The 23,810-nt window shown below is 39.2% G+C and overlaps 1 protein-coding gene across 3 annotated transcripts in view; it reads left to right on the forward strand.

Moving 5' to 3' along the window:
• The window catches only part of TTC39B (tetratricopeptide repeat domain 39B), a 118,392-nt gene extending 95,465 nt beyond the window's left edge, over positions 1 to 22,927 (forward strand). For all 3 annotated transcript variants that reach the window (XM_034987962.1, XM_034987964.1, XM_034987963.1), the window contains 5 exons: positions 4,769 to 4,895; positions 8,055 to 8,163; positions 16,778 to 16,895; positions 18,548 to 18,664; positions 21,789 to 22,927. In XM_034987962.1, coding sequence (XP_034843853.1) covers positions 4,769 to 4,895; positions 8,055 to 8,163; positions 16,778 to 16,895; positions 18,548 to 18,664; positions 21,789 to 21,879 — 562 coding nt within the window. In that variant the 3' untranslated portion in view covers positions 21,880 to 22,927. The remainder of the gene's footprint in view (positions 1 to 4,768; positions 4,896 to 8,054; positions 8,164 to 16,777; positions 16,896 to 18,547; positions 18,665 to 21,788) is intronic.
• Positions 22,928 to 23,810: the final 883 nt, after the last annotated feature.

Below are 23,810 nucleotides of genomic sequence, written 5' to 3' on the forward strand. Positions count from 1 at the left end.
ATTTATTTATTTAATTTACTTTTTTTAAAGATTTTATTTATTTATTTGACAGAGAGAGACACAGCAAGAGAGGGAACACAAGCAGGGGGAGTGGGAGAGGGAGAAGCAGCCTTCCTACTTAGCAGGGAGCTCGATGCAGGGCTGGATCCCAGGACCCTGGGATCATGACCTGAGCTGAAGGCAGACGCTTAACAACTGAGCCATCCAGGCACCCCTTTTTAATTAATTAATTAATTTATTTATAAAAGGTTTTATTTATTTATTTATTTTAGCGAGGGCAGGGAGGGGCAGAGGGTGAGGGAGAGAGTCCCAAGCAGATGTGGAGCTTGATCCCAAGACCATGAGATTATGACCTGAGCCAAAACCAAGAGTTGAATGCTTAACCAACTGCGCCACCCAGGCACCCCAAGAACATTTTAAACTTACCATGTTCAGTCTTCCTGAGCAAACCTGGTATTCTTTCCTCTTTTGGTGATTGGGACCACAGTTAGCAAGCCAGAAACTGATAATACTCGCATTGCCAACACTACCCACTGTGCCCCCCTGTCCCCAATGGGAGGAGGGGTATGTATATGCACGTAGAGGCAGTAATGGTTGAGATGGTATCTGAAGCTGGAGTAGGAGGTGCTGAGGCAGCAGGGAGTTGTGGTGGTATAGTTTCAGACCAAGGAACAGCATGTGAGATGAGCCTGTTGCAGGAAGGAGCACTGCACATTAAAGAAGTAAAAGGTGATATTTGATAGGACACCATGCTACATTTAATGTACAGTTGACCCTTGAACAACATGAGTTTGAACTGTGTGGGTCCACTTACACGTGGATTTTCTTGATCAGTACAATACTGAAAATGTATTTTCTCATCCTTATGATTTTCTTAATAGCATTTTCTTTTCTTTAGCCTACTTTATTGTATTGTAAGAGTATGGTATTTAGTACATACAACATACAATATAGTGTTAATCAACTGTTTATGTTATCAGTAAGGCTTCTGGTCAACAGTAGGCTGTTAGCAGTTAAATTTGGGGGGAGTCAAAAGCTATATGTGGATTTTTAATTGTGGGGGGGTTGGTGCCTTTAATCCCCATGTTGTTCAAGGGTCAGCTGTTTATAGGTCAAAAGAAAAGAAAGGTCAGGGGTGACTCAAAATATGTCTCAGAGAACACAGTCTTCCATTTATAAATAAGACAGAGTGACAAGAATCATTGGTAACCCTAGCAGGGGCTGATAAGGTCATCGAGTAGAGGTGGGAGTCAGACTGGAGGTGGCTGAAGAAAAGTAATGCAGAGTTGAGCATAAATGCATTCCTGGATAATCCTGACTATGACAGGGAGGGGAGAGAGAGAATGGTAGTTGGAGGGAGATGTCATGTCAGAAAATGTTTTAATGGTAGAGTTGTGAGCATTCTCAAGAACCATTGGGAAGAATCCAGTTGAAGAAAAGTTACACACAGAAGCAAGAAATGGGATAATTGATATTTGTAAGTGTCCAGAAAGGGCAGGAGGAGTTAGAATCCAAAGCACTGATGACACAGTTGGTTTTATCCAGGAGGACGACCAGGTCCTCTGTTGTATCAGAAGGGAAGAAGTCCAGAATAGGGGCAGAGGCAGGCAAGCTTATGAGTTGTAGTATGAGAGGGGGGGCTCTGCATCTCCTAGCTTGTGTTTCTCTTTGCAAAATAGGAGGCAGGGTCCTCTATTGAGAATGAAAGAGAAGGGAGCGGGCTGCAGGTGTGAGGGGGGATGGTGAATGTTTGAAATCATTGTTGCAGAGAGTGGGATGGTGGAGTTATGAGAGAAACACTGTAGGAGGAATGGCTGGTAGCACAAGGGCCCATTTGAGGTCGATGCTGATTAATTTACATTGATTTTACAGTCTGCTCGCAGTGCAGGGAAAATGAACACGGAGCCTCATCCAGGGTTGGGTTTTTGCCCAATGAGCATAGCAACTAGGCAGTGGACGAGGGAGTTTAGGACTGAGGCTAGAGCGTGTAGCAGTAAAGATCAGGGCCATCTGAGCAGGAATATGGAGGCACAGTGAGAGAGGGAGATTGCGGATAGAGAGAGGGTTGAAGGGCAAGTAGACTGACACAGTTTTACTATAACAGCCAAGTAAGAATGAAGAGAATGGTATTCAGAGTGGTATGCTTGAATTTGTGCTTTGAGGTAGAAAAGTCACAGGTGCCGAAGTGTGGTCTAAGATAGGACTGCAGGGGTGGGAGGCTGTGGTAAGGGGAGAAGCTGACCACTGAAGATGACCACTCCGTTCAGGAACAGAGAAGCTCTGCTACACTCTTCAAACATAATTAATGACAAAACCTTTTACATGGAATCCTGCATTCGGTGCCTATGTTATGAGAAATAATATCTTAGCTGGACCCTCAAGTCTTGTCAAGGCAAATCTGAAGATACGACCAAGACCACTTTTTCACCTTCTCTTTAAAAGCTCTTTTTGAAAAAAGGACCATGTTACTAACTATAGAATCAACATCAGTGGAAGCCATGGTAGGATTCATGCCACGTCTTACTGGTAAAATGCATGTCATGTTTCACACAAACAACGGATGGCATGGAATGGAATATTAAAATATGTTGAAATCTTTTAAATCTCCCTGTTTCTTCCACTTGAGAGTAAGTTTTCTCCATATCCGGACAATTTCTGTGAAACATGTAACCAGTCCTATTTTCAGGAGGAAGCTTGAGGTCTGCTGTATGATAGCTTCTAATTTGTTGGGATAATGAGAGGAGAGTCACCCAGTGCATGTTTTTTTCATACTGACTCTGCAGTCTTCAAACCACACGATTTCCTGTCCAAAGCATGTTTTCTCTGATCCTCAACCCCCACTTCGCATTTCCACTGCTTCTTCCACTGACGTTACTGAACATCAAATCATGGGCATTCTGCTTTAAAATCCATATCCCCAAATCATGCCCAGAAAGAACCAAACACAATCTTGTCCTCTTATTGGAGTATTTTTTCTCTTGTTTCATCTTACTTTTTCTTTCAGTGATGTAATTGGATCACTGAACTTCGTCTCAGCAACCTGTTTGATGCACTTACAGATCTGTGTGTAAGAAAGTGCTGTGGGAATATAAAGTGTCTCCATCCTACTCTCATTTGTATGTGCTTGTGAATTTCACAATTGGGATTTCTCAGGCTTTTAAGAGGAAGTTTGTAATCATGGTGCATGTCTTTAGCTGATTATTTTCAAAATAACCTGCGTTTGGGAAACTTCTTATCTAAGTATATATTAATTGATAGCTGTGTTTTAAAGCACATTACCTTATAGATCTGTGTCCTAGGAGAAAGACAGGAATAAGTAGGAATAGATAGGAATACGAAATGTACCGTATACCCTTTTCCCTCTCTCTGAGTATCCACGTATAAGCAAATACTTTGGACTCTTTTCCTGCCTACTTAGGGAAATTGCCAGTTTTTATTTTAATTTTATTTTTTAAAATGTTTTAATTTAAATTCAATTTAATTAACATATACTGTATTATTAGTTTCAAAGCTAGAACCCAGTGCTCATTACTTGAAGGGCCCTCCTTAATGCCCATCCCCCAGTTACCCCATCCCCCCACCCACCTCCCTTCCAGTGATCCTGTTTGTTTCCTATAATTAAGAGTCTCTTATGGTTTACCTCCCTCTCTGTTTTCATCTTATTTTACTTTTCTTTCCCTTCCCCTCTATTCATCTGTTTGTTTCTTAAATTCCACATATGAGTGAAATCATATGGAATTTTCTTTGACTGGCTTATTTTGCTTAGCACAATACCCTCTAGTTCCATCTACATTGTGGCAAATGGCATGATTTCATTCTTTTTGATGGCTGAGTAGTATTCCATTGTATATGTGTGTGTGTGTGTATATATATATATATATATATATATATATATACCACATCTTCTTTACCCATTCATCTGTCGATGGACATCTGGGCTCTTTCCATATTTGGCTATTGTGGACATTGCTGCTACAAACATTGGGGTGCATTGCCAATTTTATATCTAGGTTTCCTTGATTGTGTTTGATAAATTAAGACATTAGCTAAGTTAACTAGAGAGAATTATGTGTCAGTCGGTGGTTCTCACATTTGAGCACACATCTAAATCAGCTGGAGGACTCATAAGAATCCAGATTGCTGGGCCCAGCTCTAGAGTCACTGAAATTAGGTCACTCCACCACTGGGGTGGAGTCTGAAAATTTGCAGTTTTTAAAAAAAATTTTTTAAATATTTTATGTAGGGACGCCTGGGTGGCTCAGTCGGTTAAGCGTCTGCCTTCAGCTCAGGTCATGATCCCAGGGTCCTGGGATCGAGTCCCACGTCAGGGCTCCTTGCTTGATGGGGAGCCTGCTTCTCCCTCTCCTTCTGCCTGCTGCTCCCCCTGCTTGTGCTTTCTTTCTCTCTGACAAGTAAATAAAATCTTTTTTTTAAAAAAAGATTTTGTATTTATTTGAGTATTTATTTGAGAGAGAGAGAGAGAGCACACACAAGCCAGGGAAGAGGCAGAGAGAGAGGGAGAAGCAGACTCCCCACTGAGCAGGGAGCCCGATGTGGGGCTTGATCCCAGGACCCTGGGATCATGACCCGAGCTGAAGGCAGATGCTTAACTGCCTGAACCACCCAGGCACCCTGAAAATTTGCGTTTAGAACACATCTCCAGATGATGCTGATGCTGCTGGAGCATGCTGGGGCACAGTGTGAAAACTGCAGGTATCAATTACATATGTGTTCTAATGACTTTTTGCTGGGGTTGGGCTCTTCACAGACAGGTGGATAGTTTGAAGCAGAGAATTGCAGGGAAATCTATCCCTACTGAGAAGTTTGCTGTAAGGAAGTCTCGTCGTTACTCTGCCTCGTTGCCTGCACCCGTGAAGCTCATCGTGCCTGCCCTGGTATCTGTCTTTATTTTATTTAGTGTTTGTGTTTTAGAAATTATCTATTCACAACAGCAGGAAGCACACCTGTGAAGTTTAGCTGTTTGCTGTGAAGTTTAGCTCAACTAAACGCCATTTGTTTGTAAGGTGTTTGTAAGGTGAACATTTATGAATTATTAATAATCATAAAAATTATAGCTAATGTTTTTGACTACTTGATATGTTCTAGGCATTATGATATTCAAAAAATCTATCGTCTAATATTTTTTGAAAGGCTATTTTAAAAAATACATAATTTAATTCTTACAGTAACTCTATGGGGGTACTTTCTCTCTGTAGCCCCATTTTACAGATAAGGAAATTCAGGCAGAGAGGTGAGTTGGCTTAATTAAAGTTGAGTTGAATTCCAATGCAAGCCATTTAGATGATTTTACCTTTTCTAGTAGCGGTATTAAAAATTAAAATGTCAGAAACTGTAAAAAATTAAAGGAAACATGAAAATAATTTTAAGAATATATTTTGTTTAACTCAGTATATGTAAAATGTTTGTTTGAACATGTAACCAGTAGAAACTTAATGAGATATTTCACATTCCTTTCTGTTGTACTAATTATTTGAAATCTAGCGTGTATTTTACTCGTAGAGCATATCTCAGTTTGCACTAGCCACATTTCCGGTGCTCAAGTGCCCTAAGTGGCTGGTGGCCACTGCATTCAACAGTGTGGTGCTGGAGCTCTCTTTCTTTCTGTCTTTTTTTTTTTTTTTTTTTTAGATTTATTTATTTAATAGAGAGCATGAGCAGGAGGGGCAGAGGGAGAGGAAGAGAAAATCTCAAGCTGACTCCATGCTCAGCGTAGAGCCCAATGCGGGGCTCGATCTCACGACCCTGAGATCTCACCTGAGCCGAAACCAAGAGTGGGCGCTTACCCGACTGCGCCACCCAGGTGCCCCTGGAGCTCACATTCTTAATCATTATGCTGTTTAGAGTAGACTTCATGAAAAGCATAATTTCCACTTAAATTTTTTTTAATGAATACTTCTTTAAAAGTACTGAATATATCAAATTATTCTGGCCCTTTGGGGCTTTAGTTTTGTGTAGGTAGTCAGCACAGGAAGACCATTAAATGCAAGCTGAAGTCTGCAGTCCTCCTTTGGAGTTTCTTGATTTTTTCTTTTTTTTTTTTTAATATTCCAGAGTTTATTCAGTGATTCCCCTTTGACAGTTTAGTTTCCAGTTTTTACTATTACTAACGTTACAATGAATATTCTTTTATATATATATATTTTTGGTGCATGTTCATATAATTCTCTGGAAAGACTTCTAGAAATGGAATTCCTGGTTGAAGGGTATGTGCACTTATTATTTTGATGTTGCCAAATTGCCCTCCAGAAAGGCTCTACTGGTTTAAATGTCTAACAACAGTGTTTCACTGTTTTAATTTACATTTCCCTGTTGGTACGGTTGAGCATCTTTTCATGTGCTTATTATTTTTATTTCTTCTCTTGTGAATTGTTCATATACTAATGTAATTTTTCATTAGGTTGTGTGTTGTTTTGTCATTGACTTGTAGGAGCTCTTTATATATTCTGTGAGAAAGAAAACTGCAGCCTCTAACAGGTGTCAGATAGGAGCTAACCTATACCTAGGTCCAGGTGTTCTCTACTTAAGATCAATAGTCTCAGAGAGCACCACCATCAGAGCAGGTTATTCTGTGCCTGTGATGGAATGAGACAAAAATAGCACTCTGTCACCAAATCTGAGCACAGATAAAAACAGGACACCATGCAAATCACAAAAATGACCAAACATCCCCCTTTTCCAGCTAACATGGGAGCCTATTGCTGTTTCACCAATTACAGCTTTTAGATCTGTTCCTGATGATTGATTTCTATCAAGTGATTTGCACTGGGAAATTTTTTGTGTCACAGAACTTTCGTGAAAATTTTCTAAAGCATAATAGCCCTTTCTGTGCCCTAGAACTTAGATGCTGGTGTGTACATAACTCTATCTTACTTTGATCACTAAGGGTCTTCAGGAAGGGTAACTCACAGCACTTCTTTCTACAGGCTTAAAGGTGTAGAATTGGTTTGAATTTGTAGTTAACTAGGAATTTCACCAAAATGTTATTTTTCATAGAATCTCAGATGTGAGCTTGCCTTCTTCTGATAAAATAGTCTATTGATAAAAACAAAATTTAAAGATCATCAGTTAATTATTCCATTAATTATTGAATCGAGTTCTTACACCATTAGCAATAAGAAACTGTTAGATGTAAAGAAAAAAAAATTAGAGTGTTGTGATCTTCGTTTTCAGTGCCATAGAGTAGAGATGACTTTGCTGCCACTCGAATGTATTTTCCTCATTTCCACTACTTCCCTGTAAGGAGCTGTTCAAACAATATCTTTATCGTATTTTAAAATTCATTTATCTCGAAGAAGATACTAATTACCCTGCTTATTTCATACCCTTAAAAATATGAACTGTACTACCAGGAAAGTTAGAAAAATATTTTCAAGCAAAAGCATATTTGCTTTTGGTCCAAAATATTTCTCATCTGTTAGCCTATGAGATGTAATTTGCAATGAGAAATCATTAGTTTACATTTTCAGGGGCTGTCATTCAGCCATATGGTCTTTAGATGAATGCATTTCCTGCATGTTGATCACTGGACTGTCACATGTTTTTAATGGGATAAAAGAACCATTAAAATATTTTCTATGTTCGTTTCCAGTGAAGTCCTTGGAATATGTAAAGAACTGGCAGATATTTTAAAAATGTTTCCCTTTACTTAAAAGTAACAACAAAACTTTGTATCAAATACAATTGTTCATAGTGTTAGTTAAAAGTATTCTATTTATTTCTGTGTTTGTAAACTGTTATCTTCCAAAAGGATCGAATGCCGGTAGTAGATGCTTAAATGAATGAGTAAATTTTTCAGTAAAAATGTAATATACTGTATATACTGAATTACTTCATGGTATAAAAGGCAAAAGGCATATAATAAAATGAGAAAAGGGGAAATTATATTCACTACACTCCAAATAAGGAAAGCTAAGGCAAGTGATCTCTGAATGTTGTCTTGAGATCCGTAGCAACCAAGAGAGTAGTTTCGTTGTTGTAAAGGACATTGGATAACCTCACATAATTGCAAATGGCTTTTCATTCTTCCTCATTAGGAAATGATGTATGTCTGGAATGGTTTTCCAATAGTGAGCAAGAGAAGAGACCTTTCCGAAAATCTGTTGGTCACTGTCGAAAAGGCTGAGGCTGCTTTACAAAATGAAAGTAAGTATGAAAAGTAAAAGCCTGGAAATCTTTTTTATTACCACTCTCCTGCCCTTTCCCTGTGCATATCGGCCCATGTTCATTTGTGTGCGTCACAAGGACAAAGCACTTGGGACGCAAGGGTCTGGGTGATTGTAATCAGAGGAAGGGAGGAATGACACATGCTGCAATGTGGACGAGCCTTGGGGACGCAAGGCTACATGAAAGATGCCAGTTGCAGAAGACCGCATATTGCATGGTTCCATTTATATGAGATATTGAGAATAGGTAAATCTACAAAGACTGAAAGTAGACTAGTGGTTTTATAACTAGGGATGGAGGAACTGGGGCGTGTGTGTGATCGCTTTTAACGGGTATGGCATTTCTTTTTGGAGTGATGAAAATGTTCTAAGACCGTGGTATTGGTTGAACAGCTCTATAACATACTCAAAACCAGCGGACTGTGTATTTCCGGTGGGTGAATTGTATGGTATGTGAATTATATCTGAATAAGTTTGTCACTGAAAAAGATGGACAATCAGTCGAGTTGTAGAGTGCATTTCTGGTTTTTAGTTTGTGACTCTTCCCATGCCTCCTTTTGCTTGGTGATGACTATTATGTTTTTGCAGACACAGAAGATTGTTTCCCAGTTGAAATTTTATCACAGTTTAATTTTTTTACTCATTACTGTTGGTTGTTCTAGAGGCCCCTCTCCAGTTGACTGGGAGCTCTGGTTCCTGGAAGCAGCTGGTATAGTAGAAGGAAAATCAGGCCATCTGGGCTTACTGTCCCAGCCCTGCAGCTCTCAGACTCTGGGAAACATGCCTCATCATTCTGGGCCTCTGGTTTCTTGTAAAATGGGATAATGACACCCAAAAATACACAGATAATCTCCAAAGTTTTCTTGCTCTGACATTGTCTACTTCTCTAGCTTAAATAGAGGATCTATCTTTTGATAAATGATGCTATAAATGATAGTCTTTGTAATCCTTATCAACCTCGCAATCATTCAGGTTTTATCCTTTGGAATGTTCTAGCTACGGAAGTAAAATGAAAACTTCATGGCGACAAACATGGCAAAGGGCATAGAAGTTCAGGAAAAGGCAGGGAAAATTATAACAGTTAACTCCTATTTCTTAACTGGAAAAAGATGGGCATTGATGGAGTGGCTAGCCCCATACTCAATATATTCTCCCCATGGGAAATTAAATATTGAACATAGCTCTGGGGATGAGGACCTCATTTGGATCTTTTTTGTATTTGGAGCTATTGAATGAGGCTGAAATGTTAAATGAGATTCTTCTTTATAGTTATTGTTAAAAAATTAAACACATAATTATGATTGATAGATGTAGGTGAAAAAAGTTATGCATATTTTTGCTACTACAACACAATTAATTTAGAGTATTTGTTTGTTCCATCCTAGCCTTATTTTTATAGTTATAATCATAGTGTACCTAGACACATATTAGACTTTTTTTTTCACTTAATATAGCAAACTTTTTTTAATTGAAGTATAACTGACATATAACATTATATTAGTTTCATGTGTATACCATAATGATTCAGTATTTGTGGACTCTCTAATGATCAGCACAATAAGTCTAGTTAACATACATTACTATACATATTACAATTTTTTTTTCTTGTGTTAGAACTTTTAAGATCTGCTCTCTTAGCAACTTTCAAATATGTAGTACAGTATTATTAACTATAGTCACCGTGCTGTACATTATATCCCCATGATTTATTTTATAATGGGAAGTTTATACTTTTGATTCTCTTTACTCATTTCTCCCACCTCCCATGCCCCACCCCCGGCAACCACCAATTTATGAGCTTGCTTTTTTGTTTTGTTCTGTTTGTTTTAGATTTCACATAAGTGAGATCGTATGGTATTTGTCTTTCTCTGTCTGACTTATTTCATTACTTAGCATAATGCCCTCAAGGTCAATCCATGTTGTTGCAGAATGGCAAGATTTTATTTTTTTATGGCTGAATAATATTCCGTGGTATGTATACACTACATTTTCTTTATCCATTCATCCACTATGGCTTCCATATCTTGGCTATTGTAAATAATGCTGTAATGAACATGAGGGTGCACATACTTTTCGAGTTGGTGTTTTCATTTTCTTTGGATAAATACCTAGAAGTGGAATTGCTAGATCATATGGTAGTTCTATTGTTATCATAGACTTTTAAATTGTTGTTAAATGGCTCTTACAATAATTTCAAAAGCTTCACAGCACTCCATGGAATTAATGTATCATAATTTAATCAACTCTTTCAATATTGTTGGGCATTTAGGCTGCTTTCCATATTTAAAATAATTCTAGTTTTAGATTGCCATCAATAAGGAGAAGAAATATAAAAGAATGAAAGGGGAATCAGTGGCCTTAATTGCTAATAAGGTCAAGGTTTCAGGCAGGATAGCTGAAGAAGTCAGTAGAACAAAAAGCAGTGATGTTCTGAGGCCACAGACCAGCACCCCTGCCCCCCAATTCTCCCAAATAACCATTCTGCGAATATAAACTGGTAATCACAGGGAGATCAGGTAAATGGAATATTCTACTTTACTATTAAAAAAGTCACCTGCAAAGGTCCTCTATTGATGGAGGGTGAGTAATGTCAGTCTCCTATATTAAAGGCAGCATTTTTATAAAAGAACTGTGGTTCCCTTTCTCTCCTTTCTCCTCCCCCTTACAGAAAAGTATTAAACTTCAGCCCCTATGAGCTGGGGCTTAGGTACGGTAGCCAAAATATTGAAGTATTTATCTTCATGGACTGAAAATTCTCTGTGATCTCTGGGCACCAGGGAAACAAGTGGATGAAAAGGTTTAAGAAACTGAAATCAAAAAGAGAAACCAAAATTTGTATTATTTAACAGGGAACCAAAGGAGTGTATGTATAAGAACAAACTTAACAGTCTCATTATATGGACATTTTAGACTTTCTTTGTATGTTCTAGATGTTCCATTAATAATATATTATCTACATAGTTCCTATATATAGAGTTGCATTAAGCTTCTTTACTATTTTTACAATTATATCTTGTTAATTTTCAAAAATTATTTTATTTTATTTATTTTTATTTTTATCTCACGACTGTGAGATCAAGACCTGAGCTGATGAGATGAGGAGTCAGACGCTTAACGACTGAGCCGCCCAGGTGCCTCTCTTTTTAATTTTTAATTGAAGTACACAAAATTTACCATGTGCCCCATTTTTAACTGTACAGTTCAGTAATGTTTTGTTCACATAGTTGTACAACCAGTCTCCAGAACTTTTCCATACCCATTAAAAATAGCTCTCCATTTCCCTCTCCCCACTGCCTCTGGCAACCACAGTTACACTTTTTGTTACTATGAATTTGACTATGTTAGGTTGCTCATATGAGTGGAATCCTACATTATTTGTCCTTTTGGGACTGGCTTATTTCACTTTGCATTATGGCGCCTCAGAGAATGGGGTCCCTGGGTGGCTCAGTCGGTTAAGTGTCTGCCTTTGGCTCAGGCCTTGATCCCGGGGTCCTGGGATTGAGCTCCCCATGTCGGGCTATCTGCTTAGTGGGGAGTTTCCTTCTCCCTCTCCATCTGCCTCTCCCCCTGCTTGTGTTCTCCCTCTCTCTCTGTGTGTCAAATAAATAAAATCTTAAAAAAAAAAAAGGCCTCAGGGTATATCCATGTTGTAGCATGTGTGAGAATTTCCCTCTTTAAGGCTGCATAATATTCCATTGAATGTATATATCACATTTTGCTTTTCCATTTATCCACTGTTGCACATTGAGTTGCTTCCACTTTTTGGCTATTGCAAATAATACTTCTATGTAAAATTTTTTTGAGATTGTTTTCAGTTCTTTTATTTATTTTTAAAGATTTTATTTATTTATTTGAAAGAGAGAGAGAGGGAATACAAGCGGGGGGGAGGGGTAGAAGGAGAAGCAGGCTACCCGCCGAGCAGGGAACCCGAAGCAGGGCTCCATCTCAGGACCCTGGGATCATGACCCGAGCCTAAGGCAGACGCTTAACTGACTGAGCCACCCAGGTGCCCCGCTTTCAGTTCTTTTAGGTATATCCCCAGAAGTAGAATTACTGGATCATGTGGCATTTCTATTTTAAATTTTTTGAGGAATTGTCATACTGTTTTCTGTAATGGCTGTACCATTTTACATTCCCTCCAGCAGTTCACAAGGTTCTAATTTCTCTATATCCTCACTAGTATTTGTAATATCCTGGGGTTTTTTTTTTTTTTTTTTTTTTTTTTTTTTGGTACTAGCCATTCTAGTGGATGTGAAATGATCTTTACTATTTTCCTTCAAAAAAGGAAAAATATTTCAGTTTGATTTGAGTGTAAAGTCAACATGAAGTTACATCATTTTGAATTTTAGATGAAATGAAACTCCATGAAAGTTCACCTTAAAAAATGAGATTTCAGGGCGCCTGGGTGGCTCAGTTGGTTAAGCGACTGCCTTCAGCTCAGGTCATGATCCCAGGGTCCTGGGATCGAGTCCCGCATCGGGCTCCCTGCTCTGCGGGGAGCCTGCTTCTCCCTCTCCCCTCCCCCTGCTTGTGTTCCCTCTCTCGCTGTGTCTCTCTCTGGCAAATAAATAAATAAAATCTTTAAAAAAAAAAATGAGATTTCACAAAATGCACCTTTGTAATATCCATTTGGGCTTTTAAACCAATTTTAGTGTTCATTTTTGTTCAACTAATTTGGCTACATTTTATTAACTTGCTCATTTGAACACTCTTAGATTTTCCATACTAGATATAGAATTGTGATAGGCTGGGAAAACATTGTTCCTGCCAGTAGGAGAATTATCTATGACTAAAACCCACATATCCACAAACCAAGTGGGAAAATGGATATGTTTTTAATAAGTGGATATGTAAAAACTGGGAGGTGAAGGAAAACCTCTTTTTTTTAATGAAAACATTTGTAGAGTATTCCCCCCACCCCGGAAAAGTGGACCATCTTGTTCTTGTGGGTTTTTTTTTTTTTTTTTGACAGAGAGAGAGATGGCAAGAGCAGGAACACAAGCAGGGGGAGTGGGAGAGGGAGAAGCAGGCTTCCCGCCGAGCAGGGAGCCCGATGTGGGGCTCGATCCCAGGACTCTGGGATCATGACCTGAGCTGAAGGCAGACGCTTAACGACTGAACCACCCAGGCGCCCCTCTTTGTGTTTTTTTCTACAAATGTAAGGGCTTTGGCTCAGTTGAATAAATTCTGACATTTGAATGTCTATCCTTTGTAGTACAGACTAATATTTACCACCAGAGAGCGGGGCCTTTGTATATTAAGAAGTCCTGAGGGACCATTGGATTGTTCTCTATTTGAGCAGGATCTTCAGCCTTTACCTCAAAGTTTATTTTGTCCCATTATTGGTTGGGGGAAAAATGTAAAGGAGTAATATATGTATCTGACTAAGTATGTACAGTGCAATAGAGGCTTGAAAAACCAGACTGCTCTCTCCATTCATTCCTTGTTCTTTTAATGATCTATTGAGATGATCGGCTTAGAGATGTTTAAGGAGGGCTGGGGAAAGCTCAGACAGATGCACTGTACTTTGTACGATTCTGTTTTCGTATGTGTTCCCTCTGGGTAAAAAAAAAATAATAAAAGTTTTCTTTCCTAAAGATTTTGTACACAAAATTTATGATAATCTCTTCCAGGTCCATTATTTTATGCAGGAAAATTACCAGAGTTCCATCTCTGCTCCCTCGCTCCTCTCAGTAATGACCTTTTAGTAATTAAGCTCTTATCTTTCAGAGCAAGGGGGAAAAAAAATCCAAAACTGAAAAAATGAAGTGAAGTTGTAAACCCGAGGTGACTCCAGCTTCCACCCCCTTTCTCCCCAGTATTGGGAATTGAATGTGTTTTTGCTTTTCCCCTTGGCAAGTGTCTCTAAAGTAAAAGAGGGTGGAAGATACACTTGGTGTTTTACTCTGACAGTGTGATTATGAAAGGCCCGTTTGGGATACAAAGGGAAGGATACAGTTTAATAAGTGAAGAGCACTTGGTGTAATATGCCTGGAGTCAGTATCTGCCACTAATTCCATTAGTATTCCATTAGTGTTCCATTTGAAATCTAACTAAACTCAACATGGAGCCGGAAGTTGGTACAGTAGTTCTTCTCTGACTCTCTGTTGCAGTTAATTTGCTTTGTGAAATTATATAGCAAACATAATCAGGGTTACATAAAAGGGAAAATGCTACTTTACGGCTTTTCACTTTCTAAATCTGTTTTTGAATTTTTCCTTTGGTGCATTTCAGCTAGTTTCTAAGAAGTTCAGTGTGGATATTTTTGTAGTTTGGGCTTCAAACTTTCTTTTTCCTCAGCCTACCCTCTGTTTTATTAAGTTAAGCAGATCTTTTTTTTTAAAAATTTTTTATTGTTATGTTAATCACCATACATTATATCATTAGTTTTTGAGTTAGATCATTTATATTCAGTTCCAACAAGAATACAGCATTGACAGCATCATTAGTTTTTGATGTAGTGTTCCATGATTCATTGTTTGCGCATAACACCCAGTGCTCCATGCAGAACATGCCCTCTTTAATACCCATCACCAGGCTAACCCATCCTCCCACCCCCCTCCCCTCTAGAACCCTCAGTTTGTTTTTCAGAGTCCATCGTCTCTCATGGTTCATCTCCCCTCCGATTTCCCCCGCTTCATTCTTCCCTTCCTGCTATCTTCTTCTTCTTTTTTTTTTTTCTTAACATATATTGCATTATTTGTTTCAGAGGTACAGATCTGAGATTCAACAGTCTTGCACAATTCACAGCAAGTTAAGCAGATCTTTTGTGATGAAAATGTGCTTTGGCAGCATTGTTGTATAATCTTCTTGGAATGTAAAATGGAAATTGTGTGTTGAAACGTTCATCTGTGAACTCACCGATGAGGTTGAGAATCATGATAAAGCATTCAGATTTTAAGGGAATATAATCATCTGACAGAGAGTACTCTGTGGTCTGAGGAAATAATGGTTTTGCTAAGGTTTGGAGGAAGGTGGTATCTTCGGACCCATATTCCATAACTTATGATCTAATAAAAGCTAAGTGCAGGTTTAGTGGTACTTTAATTTTCCATGGTGTTATGTCAGTTCTCAGCAAAACCATCATGCACTGAGCACCAGAATTTCATGCTAAGACAAACTGTCATAAAATGCTAATACAGAACTCAATAGAATGCACAAAAATGATACTAAAAACTAGCATCCAGTTTGGACCCTAAGGGTTTTGTTCTAGGCCTGGAAAGATATTGCTTCTTATATATGTATTTCAGTGAGCATCCAAGATTAGAAACATACAGATATGTTTGTGTGTGGGGTGTGTGTGTGTGTGTGTGTGTGTGTGTGTGTGTGTGTGGCCGAGGGGATGGGAGGGAGCTGAAAAATGGTCCTTAAGTAACAGGAATATCAACTTGATGTTGATATCTGTGATTCTTCTTGGTGAATGAACTATCAGAGCTTGGAAGTGAGAGGTGAATATTAGCTATTTTTAGCACCTAGAAGTAAAGTGACCCCCTTCCAGTTGGTTAAGTAGCATCATTAACCTCCCATAAACAAGCAGTTTACTAACTCAAAACACCAGCATGTGTTAATGGTGATTTCTGAGGTTTGTACTGAAAGCAGGGGAATCTCAATATGAGGACTCCCAGGCCTCAGTGGTTCGGTTTACTACCTGTCCCACCCCCTGTATTGTCACAGTCTGAAATGTATAAATTATCAGTCTGTCTTGGGAATGACTAAGTTGCAGTCACTTGAGAAAGCTCCCCAGTTCAAAAGTGTTAGATGTGAAGTGTCTACCTTTGTCAGGCTGGTGTCACACGGATATGGTTCCTTTTGTTTAATATTCTACAGCCTTGGGCTGTAGAAGGCAGAGTCATTTTCAAAAGGGAAAACGTGGTGAAAGAAAACCCTTTACGTTAGCCTCAAGCACTTGCAAGTTCGTGAGGATTTTGCGTAACTTGCATGTACTTGGGAACCATTTTGTCTGATTTTATGACAGAATTTCCCCCCCAAAGAACAAAACCTGGGAGAATTTGTAAGTTGTTAACAGAATGGTCTGGAGAGGGTATTCTACTTCCTGAATTTTTAATGGGTAGGAAGCCATCTGCTTCTCCATATGGAAGTGTTATCCTCCCCTGCGTGAAGCCAGCACAGTTAGAAATCAGAGCCACAGGGGGAGGCAGCCTTCTTGCTCCTCACTGCTTGACCTTTTATAGAATTAATACAGCTCTTACTTTATTTAGAGTTCAGATTTCCTATTGTTACAGCTAAGGCCACCTAACTCAGAGAATGAGCACTGAGCGCCTGAAGAAAGATTTTCAAGTGGATAGATGTTCAAGTTTTATTTCAGTAAACTGGTGTATTAAGGTAGTAAGCTGCCTCTTCTTTTAATTTAGAATATTTTCATTGTGTTTTATCAAGTGAAGCATAACAAATGCTAGAAATATTTTCCTTACTTTTCAAAAAGTGATCCCCCCGAAACCTCGTAGCTATTCGTTCTCCCTCTTCCTTGGGGTTTTATTTATTTATTTAATTTATTTAATTTATTTTTTGTTTTTCCTTGGGATGTTAAAAAGTGGTTTTCCTCTTGTGTGTGCTTTCTGTTTGTTTGGCTTTAGACATAAGCGACTACTCCGTGGACGACGACTGCTTAGTGAAGCTGCTGAAGGGCTGTTGCCTGAAGAACCTACAGCGGCCCCTGCAGGCCGAACTGTACTTCAATCACGTCATCCAAAGGTACAGCCAAACTGGGAGGCCGAGCGGCGTGCAGATTGCGGTTTCCAGGGAATTGCTGGGAGGGAGTGACGTGCTCGCCCGCTGCGAGTGTTCGCTTACCGGGAAGAGAATCCAGTAGTGCTCTCTTTGTCCTTTGAGAGCAGACTTGGAGCCTAAGTAGAACGTGGCTTTATGCATTTCTACTTGGGGTCGAAGGGGAACACTAAGTTCCATGAAAACTAAACCCTAGCTTAGGCGAGAATGTCAGAGGACTGGTGAGGACTGGTGTCCTTACAAAGAGGAAAGGGACCATGTCTTTTTCCCAAATAAGTAATCTACAGTTTTTAGTAAACATGTTAAAGAAGTAGCCATTGATAAAAAAAAAAATAATTAAAAATAAAAGTATCCGTTGAATTCAATTTTACTGGTGTTTCTGGAAGGATCAAAAGGATGACCCATTTGAGCTATGTGTCGAATCTACAGTGAATTGTTTGCTCATGTGTTTTGTAATTTTGGATCGTGAGCTCCCCTTCAGTGGGGTTTTATCTCGAGACACCTATGAGGCTAGGATGGAAGAAGAGTCTCTAAAGTGATTTTGATTTTATTTCTGCCAGGTGCCCCCAAAACTTTTTCAGCCCAGGCCCACTTTCATGTTAATGTCATTGCCTAGAGGTTCTTGGATCCTTTGGGCCATGTAAACTTGAATTGCAAATTCATGTGAGGACAAGCCTACTGTTTATTAATTTCCCATGGAATGTGTTTTTTCCTTCCAACCTGGATGCAGGCCGAGGTGCCAAGTGCCCTTGGCTTCCTCCTATGCCAGGGAGTGGGTTTTTCTAATCTGCCCTTTCTCTGATGGAGAATGGCCCCAGCTTTATATAGAGGTCTCAGGCTCTGCTCTTCTGTGGACTCAAGGCCTCATCTGCGTGGACACTGAGATATAAAGCCCTGGTTGATTAAGGCCGAAACAGATCCCAGGACTACTTTGACATCATCCACACACTTAGAGTCTGGCTTTGTTTTGTTTTCAGTTTGAGAGTTTTTCTTATGTTCTTATGAGCTTAGTTATGCATTTGGAAGGGCATTACTTATATATATATTTTTTATTGCTTCTTGATGTTTTATGGTCAGATTTCATAATATTGCTGAAAACAGTAGTGTCGACCACTTATTTATTGACTTTTTTTTTAGCCTTATAGGACTTAACAATATAAGGTAATACAGTGTTTTTATTTCATAGCCTTGTGCTCGCTTCGGCAGCACATATACTAAAATATTTCTTAGCCTTATAAGACTTAACAATATAAAGTAATACAGTGTTCTTATTTCTAAATGGAGTCATTTCCTGAACACATTCATTTTTTAGGAGGATGACTTTGTCCTTTCCAGGGTTAATCTTTGAAGATCTGCATGCATTCATCTTCCTAAGGGTCATAAACAATGCTCAGTACTGGATTTAGATCAAAGAATAAAATAAAAGATGAATATATTCAAAACAAACTATTTATTGCCATCGTTTATGAGATTCCTTGATTGTATAATGACAGTTCTCTCTGGTAATAGGCTTAGTGCTGCACCTGTTTTCTGAGGAATGGGGAAAGTACATACATTGAAAAAGAATGATTTGTTTCTTGTTCTGTTAAGACTTAATCGCTTTTCTTTCACTCTTTTAGTGAAAAGCTACTGAAGTATGATCACTATCTAGTGCCATTTACTCTGTTTGAGTTGGCCTTTTTGTACAAAAGCCAAGGGGAAATTGACAAGGCCATAAAGACCCTAGAAACTGCAAGGTAAGTGACGATGGCAGCTTTTCCTGCTTGCTATGGAGTCAGGAACATCCACAGTAGTGTAACCACAGCAGAAATATTATATACTTAGAAGTTAAAACATGAATGAAAAATTAGTGATAATGTTATGCTCATGACTTTTGCTGTAGTTGTGCTATTTCCAGCCTTTTTAATGCCTGGCCCTGTGACTGTTTACAAGTGTTGTGATTGTGGGCATCTCTATGCCAGACTTCTAACCTATTCTCTTCTGGATTGGGGTTGGCAGATGTTTTCCGTAAAGGGCCAGATAGTAAGTATATTTGGTTTTACAGTATAAGGTCCCATTGCAACTTCTAATTGTATTGCAACAGCCACAGAAGACAGCTTGTAAATAAATGGGTATATCTGGATTTGGCCATTATTTGGGTCACAGTCTGCTGACCCTTGGTGTCTTCAACCATATCTCTCGTTTCCCTGAAGAGCCGCTGATTGGAAGAAGCCCTCTGGATCTTTCCCTGGCTCTCTTTTCTTTCTGTCTACTGTGGTAATTTCAAAGCATTTTCATTTCTGCTAGACAATGGCTCTCAGACTTGTGATCACGGCTCACTTAAAACCCTGTGGTCTGTTTGCCTTGAATACTTCTTACAGGGAGAAAGAATGACATAATAGCTTTAAGCCATAAATAGCTTAGTGATTCATTGGTTTGTTTATTTACTCAAATTCAGCGAGTATTCACTGAGCACTTATTATGTGCCAGACTCTAGTAAAGGCTCTAGACAGACATCTGTACATAAACAGGCAACGTTTCCTCTTGCTTAGTTAGAGGGAAATGTTGAATAAGCCAACAAGTAGGAAAACCAGCAATGGTATATGCTTTGCTGAGATTTATAGTACGATACAGAGTCCCTGGGTATTACCTTAAATTGAGTTGAGTCTGGAAGATTTCCTTGAAGAGATGATATTGTAGTTGAGATTTGCATATTTAAAGCCAGTCTTGAGAAGATCAGTCACCAAACGACTGGGTGGGGAGCATTCCTGGCTGAAGCCACAGCTAGGAAACCTATAAACTGGACGGTTGAGCCACTAGATAGTACATGATGCTCTTTACTGAAATGGGGTATGCTTAGAAGAGCAGGTTCCAGGAAAGGAGAAAACATACTTCTGTTTAGGACCATGGGATTTTGAGGTGCTCGTTGGGTGTCCATGTGGAGATGGACAAAATATATAAGCGTGGAGTTCAGTGGAAACATCAAGGCTGAATGTAGAGATTTCAAAGTCACCTGCACAGAGACAGTGATATTTAAAGCCATGATACTTGAAGTGATTCTGGGAAAATAATATAACTAGAGAGAAAGGTTCAGCACAGAGCCTTGGGATATGCCATCATTTTAGACATGAAACAATAAGATTAAGAAGAAGTGGCCAGTGAGTTAGGAAAACATGCGGGAAAGCCAAGTGAACAGAGTGTTTCAAAGAGAAGCGAGCGGTCATTTGTGAGGATGGCTGCTGAGAGGTCAAGCAAGGTGAGTCCAGAGAAGTGGCTGCTGAACCTGGCAGCATGAAGATCATCAGTGACTTTGACCTGTGAGGGGAGAAAATGGAGTCAGCTACTTCAGGCAACTTTTCAGGATGTTTTGCTGTGAATAAAGCCTAGTAATGGGAAAGAAGCTTTGGGGGCATCACGGAACCGAGAGAGGGGGCTGCTGCTGCTAATTTTTTTAAAGGGTGATACTAGGGGCACCTGGGGGACTCAGTCAGGTGGGCATCTGCCTTCGCCTCAGGTCATGATCCCGGGGTCCTGGGATCGAGCCCCGCATCGGGCTCCCTGCTCCGCGGGAAGCCTGCTTCTCCCTCTCCCTCTGCTGTTCCCCCTGCTTGTGCTCTCTCTCTCTCTCTCTCTACAAATAAATAAAAATCTTTAAAAAAAAATAAAGGGTGATATCAGAGTGAGTCACTTTTAAAGCTAATTTTGTTGAGAGTGAGAATGACTCATATTTCAGCTGACATGTATGTATCTTCAAATCTAGCTATTGGAAAATTAGGGACTCTCATTATGTTGTTTGCAGTATTCATTGTTTGGACCTACTTGGTGCTACCTAAGCAATGCACAATAAGACAAATTTATAATGATGAAAATAAAAGATTGGTAATTCACTACTACAAAGGAAGACCACCAGTGATCAAAAGTCACCACTAACTCAAGCCCAGTGCTAATGAGGCCACCGTAAACAGACTTCCCAATAATTTCAAGACTTTCAGTTGTCTGCATTTTCCCTTCTTCTGTTGGAGCTTCTCAAAGTTGCCAAAATTAGTGGCCAGGCATTTAGGAAAATACCCAATTACATCCTCTGGTAACCCGTATTGTGAATAGTAACCCTTATCAAGGTTACCAGTGAGCAGCTCTTAGCCCTCTCTAAAATGAAGGGCTGTAGAAGGACAGTATTGCCATGCAGAGGAGTTACAGTTCACCCACGGGCCAAGGTGGTGTGTGAAAGCAGGAGCCCAAAGTCAAAGCCATTCCGCTGTGCCGATTCTTAACAATTCGAGCAGACAGAAGTGAACACGGATGAGCTAAGTAAACGTTTTAACTAATCTGCGGATTTCTATGGCCCCTTCTGACATTGTCCCACAACTGTTGGCCAAACGATTGATATTTGCCTGTGAGAATTGGAGTAAGTAATTTTGGTATCACCACATAATCCTGATTTCTTTGTTGTAGTTGTTTCATGAGGGTTTCAGCGTGATTTCTCTGGGGCGGGGGGCTGGTGATTGATAATGTTCACGTGAAGCTGCCTTAAAATTCCTGGTTTAGAGAAGGAAGTCAACTATTTAGGAATAGTTCACAAAATTTGTTAAACTCTCTTCATAAGCTTCTGGCTGTGTTTGTGAATGGCTTGGTCATTAAATAGGAACTTGCTACTCAAAGTATGACTTTCAAATCACTGCCAGGAAGCTTCTAGAAATAGAGAATATTGCCATCCTCCTTCGCTCACAGGATCGGAATCTACATTTTAACAAGATCTGCTGTTAATGCATATTCACGTTTGGAAGCAAATAAGGAATGAAGATGAGAAGAAGGGGAGGTGGTGATGTTTCCCTTGGATACAAAGGGATTTTGACATTACAATTTCATTGTTATTTTCTTTAGAAACAACTACAAAGATTACTCCATGGAGTCCAGGCTACACTTCCGAATTCAGGCAGCTCTTCACCTCTGGAAAAAAACTTCCTCCGATTGATCAGAACACGAAGGATGGAGTTTCCCCTCAGTTAGCACTGACATATGCTCTAGATTAGACCTTGTATTAAAGTGGAAAAGTGATCTTGTGAATGAGAGACAAAAAACTAATTTTATTGTCAATATTTTTTATCATCTGTATGGTTTACTGTTGGTCTGCATAAATGTTTTTTTTTCCTATGAAACGATGTTCAATGTTCAGTACTGTCTAGAAAATTCTTATATTTTGCCTCTCCAAAAAGAATTTCATATTAGATTTGAATTGGAGAGTAAAGAAGTCTTTTAAAGGACTCACAGGTACAATAAAGTCTGATTAGATTATTTATTTTTTTAATGTGGAAATTTATGTTTAAGTAGCAAAGCGCTGATAAGTTGAGCCATTTTTAGATTTGTTGGTCAGAGATATTTTGTTGCCTAGTATTTAAATTTAAGAGGGGAAATAAAAATCACCTACATTCAAAATAGATTAACAATAACCTGAAGTCTCCTGAACAAGACAGGCAGTGGGTGTGAATAGGGATAGGATAGTGTCCTTAATGGGTTGAAGGGAACTGTATCTAGAAAAGATGGTGAAATATTAGGTTTTGGGGTTTTTTTATTCTTCATGTAAGTTAAAGGTGGTGACATTTTTGAGTGACTATCCTTTTTTTGAATGTACTTAAATCTATTATAATAACAAAATTCAAAAAACTCTGTCTAAAGGGAAGAAAAAGTCATATTTTAGAAATTATCCTCAACCTTAGCCATGAGAGTCTAAAATACATACGTTGATTATTTTTTCTATAGGAAGCAAAGTTCCTGCTGCTTTAAATGGTATGTAAAATATCAATAATTTTTATACTCATGATGTTGGTGAGTAAGATCTAATTTTCTAATCTATCTAGCACTGTGATGGTTCCTTGTAAATATCTGGACCATGCTTTGTCCTTTATCTGGGAAACACAATCAGGGCAGAATGCGGGGGAGAGCCTGGCTCTGGTACTGCTTAGCAGTCACTGAGGTGACCTTTAGGGAGCCCCCTGCTCTCTGCATCAGCATATTTTCCTCATCTGTGAAATGGAAAGAGAACAGATGAATTTTCAAGGTCTCTTTTGGTTTTATAACTGTGAGTCTGTGTATTAGGCATTTTCAGCAAACAGTGTCAAACTGTTTAACTCAAGCTTTTAGCACAAAGTGCGTGTCTTATTCTACAATCATCTCTGTCTACCCCCACTTCGCCCCCCATATGTTGGGGTTAATGACAGGATTGCATCCAGGGCGAGGAAAAATAATTCATGGATCCATAAATCAGGGTGTGGTCCTATTTCTGTTCTATTTTGAAGAGTAACTTATCATGGAAACCTCTGTAATTTAACAGAACATCCCCAGATTGGGATCTGGAGCCCACCTGTGGTAGTCAGTAATTCCTTGACGTGGATGGAGTAAGTCCTTCATTCTTTCTGTGACTCCATTTCCCCAGGAGGGGGGGCGCGAAAGCAACACGAGTGCTTGGTGCTCGTGGCGGCTCAATTAGATGATGCGTAGGATAGCTTTTGGTAAACTGTGAAAGTCTATATGAATATATGAGTTGCCGTAATAATTATGGTTTTTATGCACTGATTACAACACCAACACAAAAATACTGGCTGAGTTTGTGGCTTCTGCTGTAAAATGAAGTAAGTGCAGAAATTCAAGCACCTTTAAATTTATTCATGTGTTTGTCACTGACAATAACCCAGATTATGAATTTGCTCCTTGCTGTTCATTCCCTGCTACGTGAGTCTGTACCCGGCAGGTATTTTGGTCTTGTTTTCTTTAAGGTGCTAATTCTTGACCAATACTGAAGATACGTTTCCAGTGGAAGATGATTAATACAACTTGAGTCAGAGAACTAGCCCTTCAGAGAGCATGGTGGGAGCTCTCACTATGTGCTATTAATATGAATTACGTAGC

The sequence above is a fragment of the Mirounga leonina genome, unplaced genomic scaffold, assembly GCF_011800145.1.
Source record: "Mirounga leonina isolate KUSES-001 unplaced genomic scaffold, KU_Mleo_1.0 Mir_447, whole genome shotgun sequence".
In the NCBI taxonomy this organism is placed as follows: domain Eukaryota; kingdom Metazoa; phylum Chordata; class Mammalia; order Carnivora; family Phocidae; genus Mirounga; species Mirounga leonina.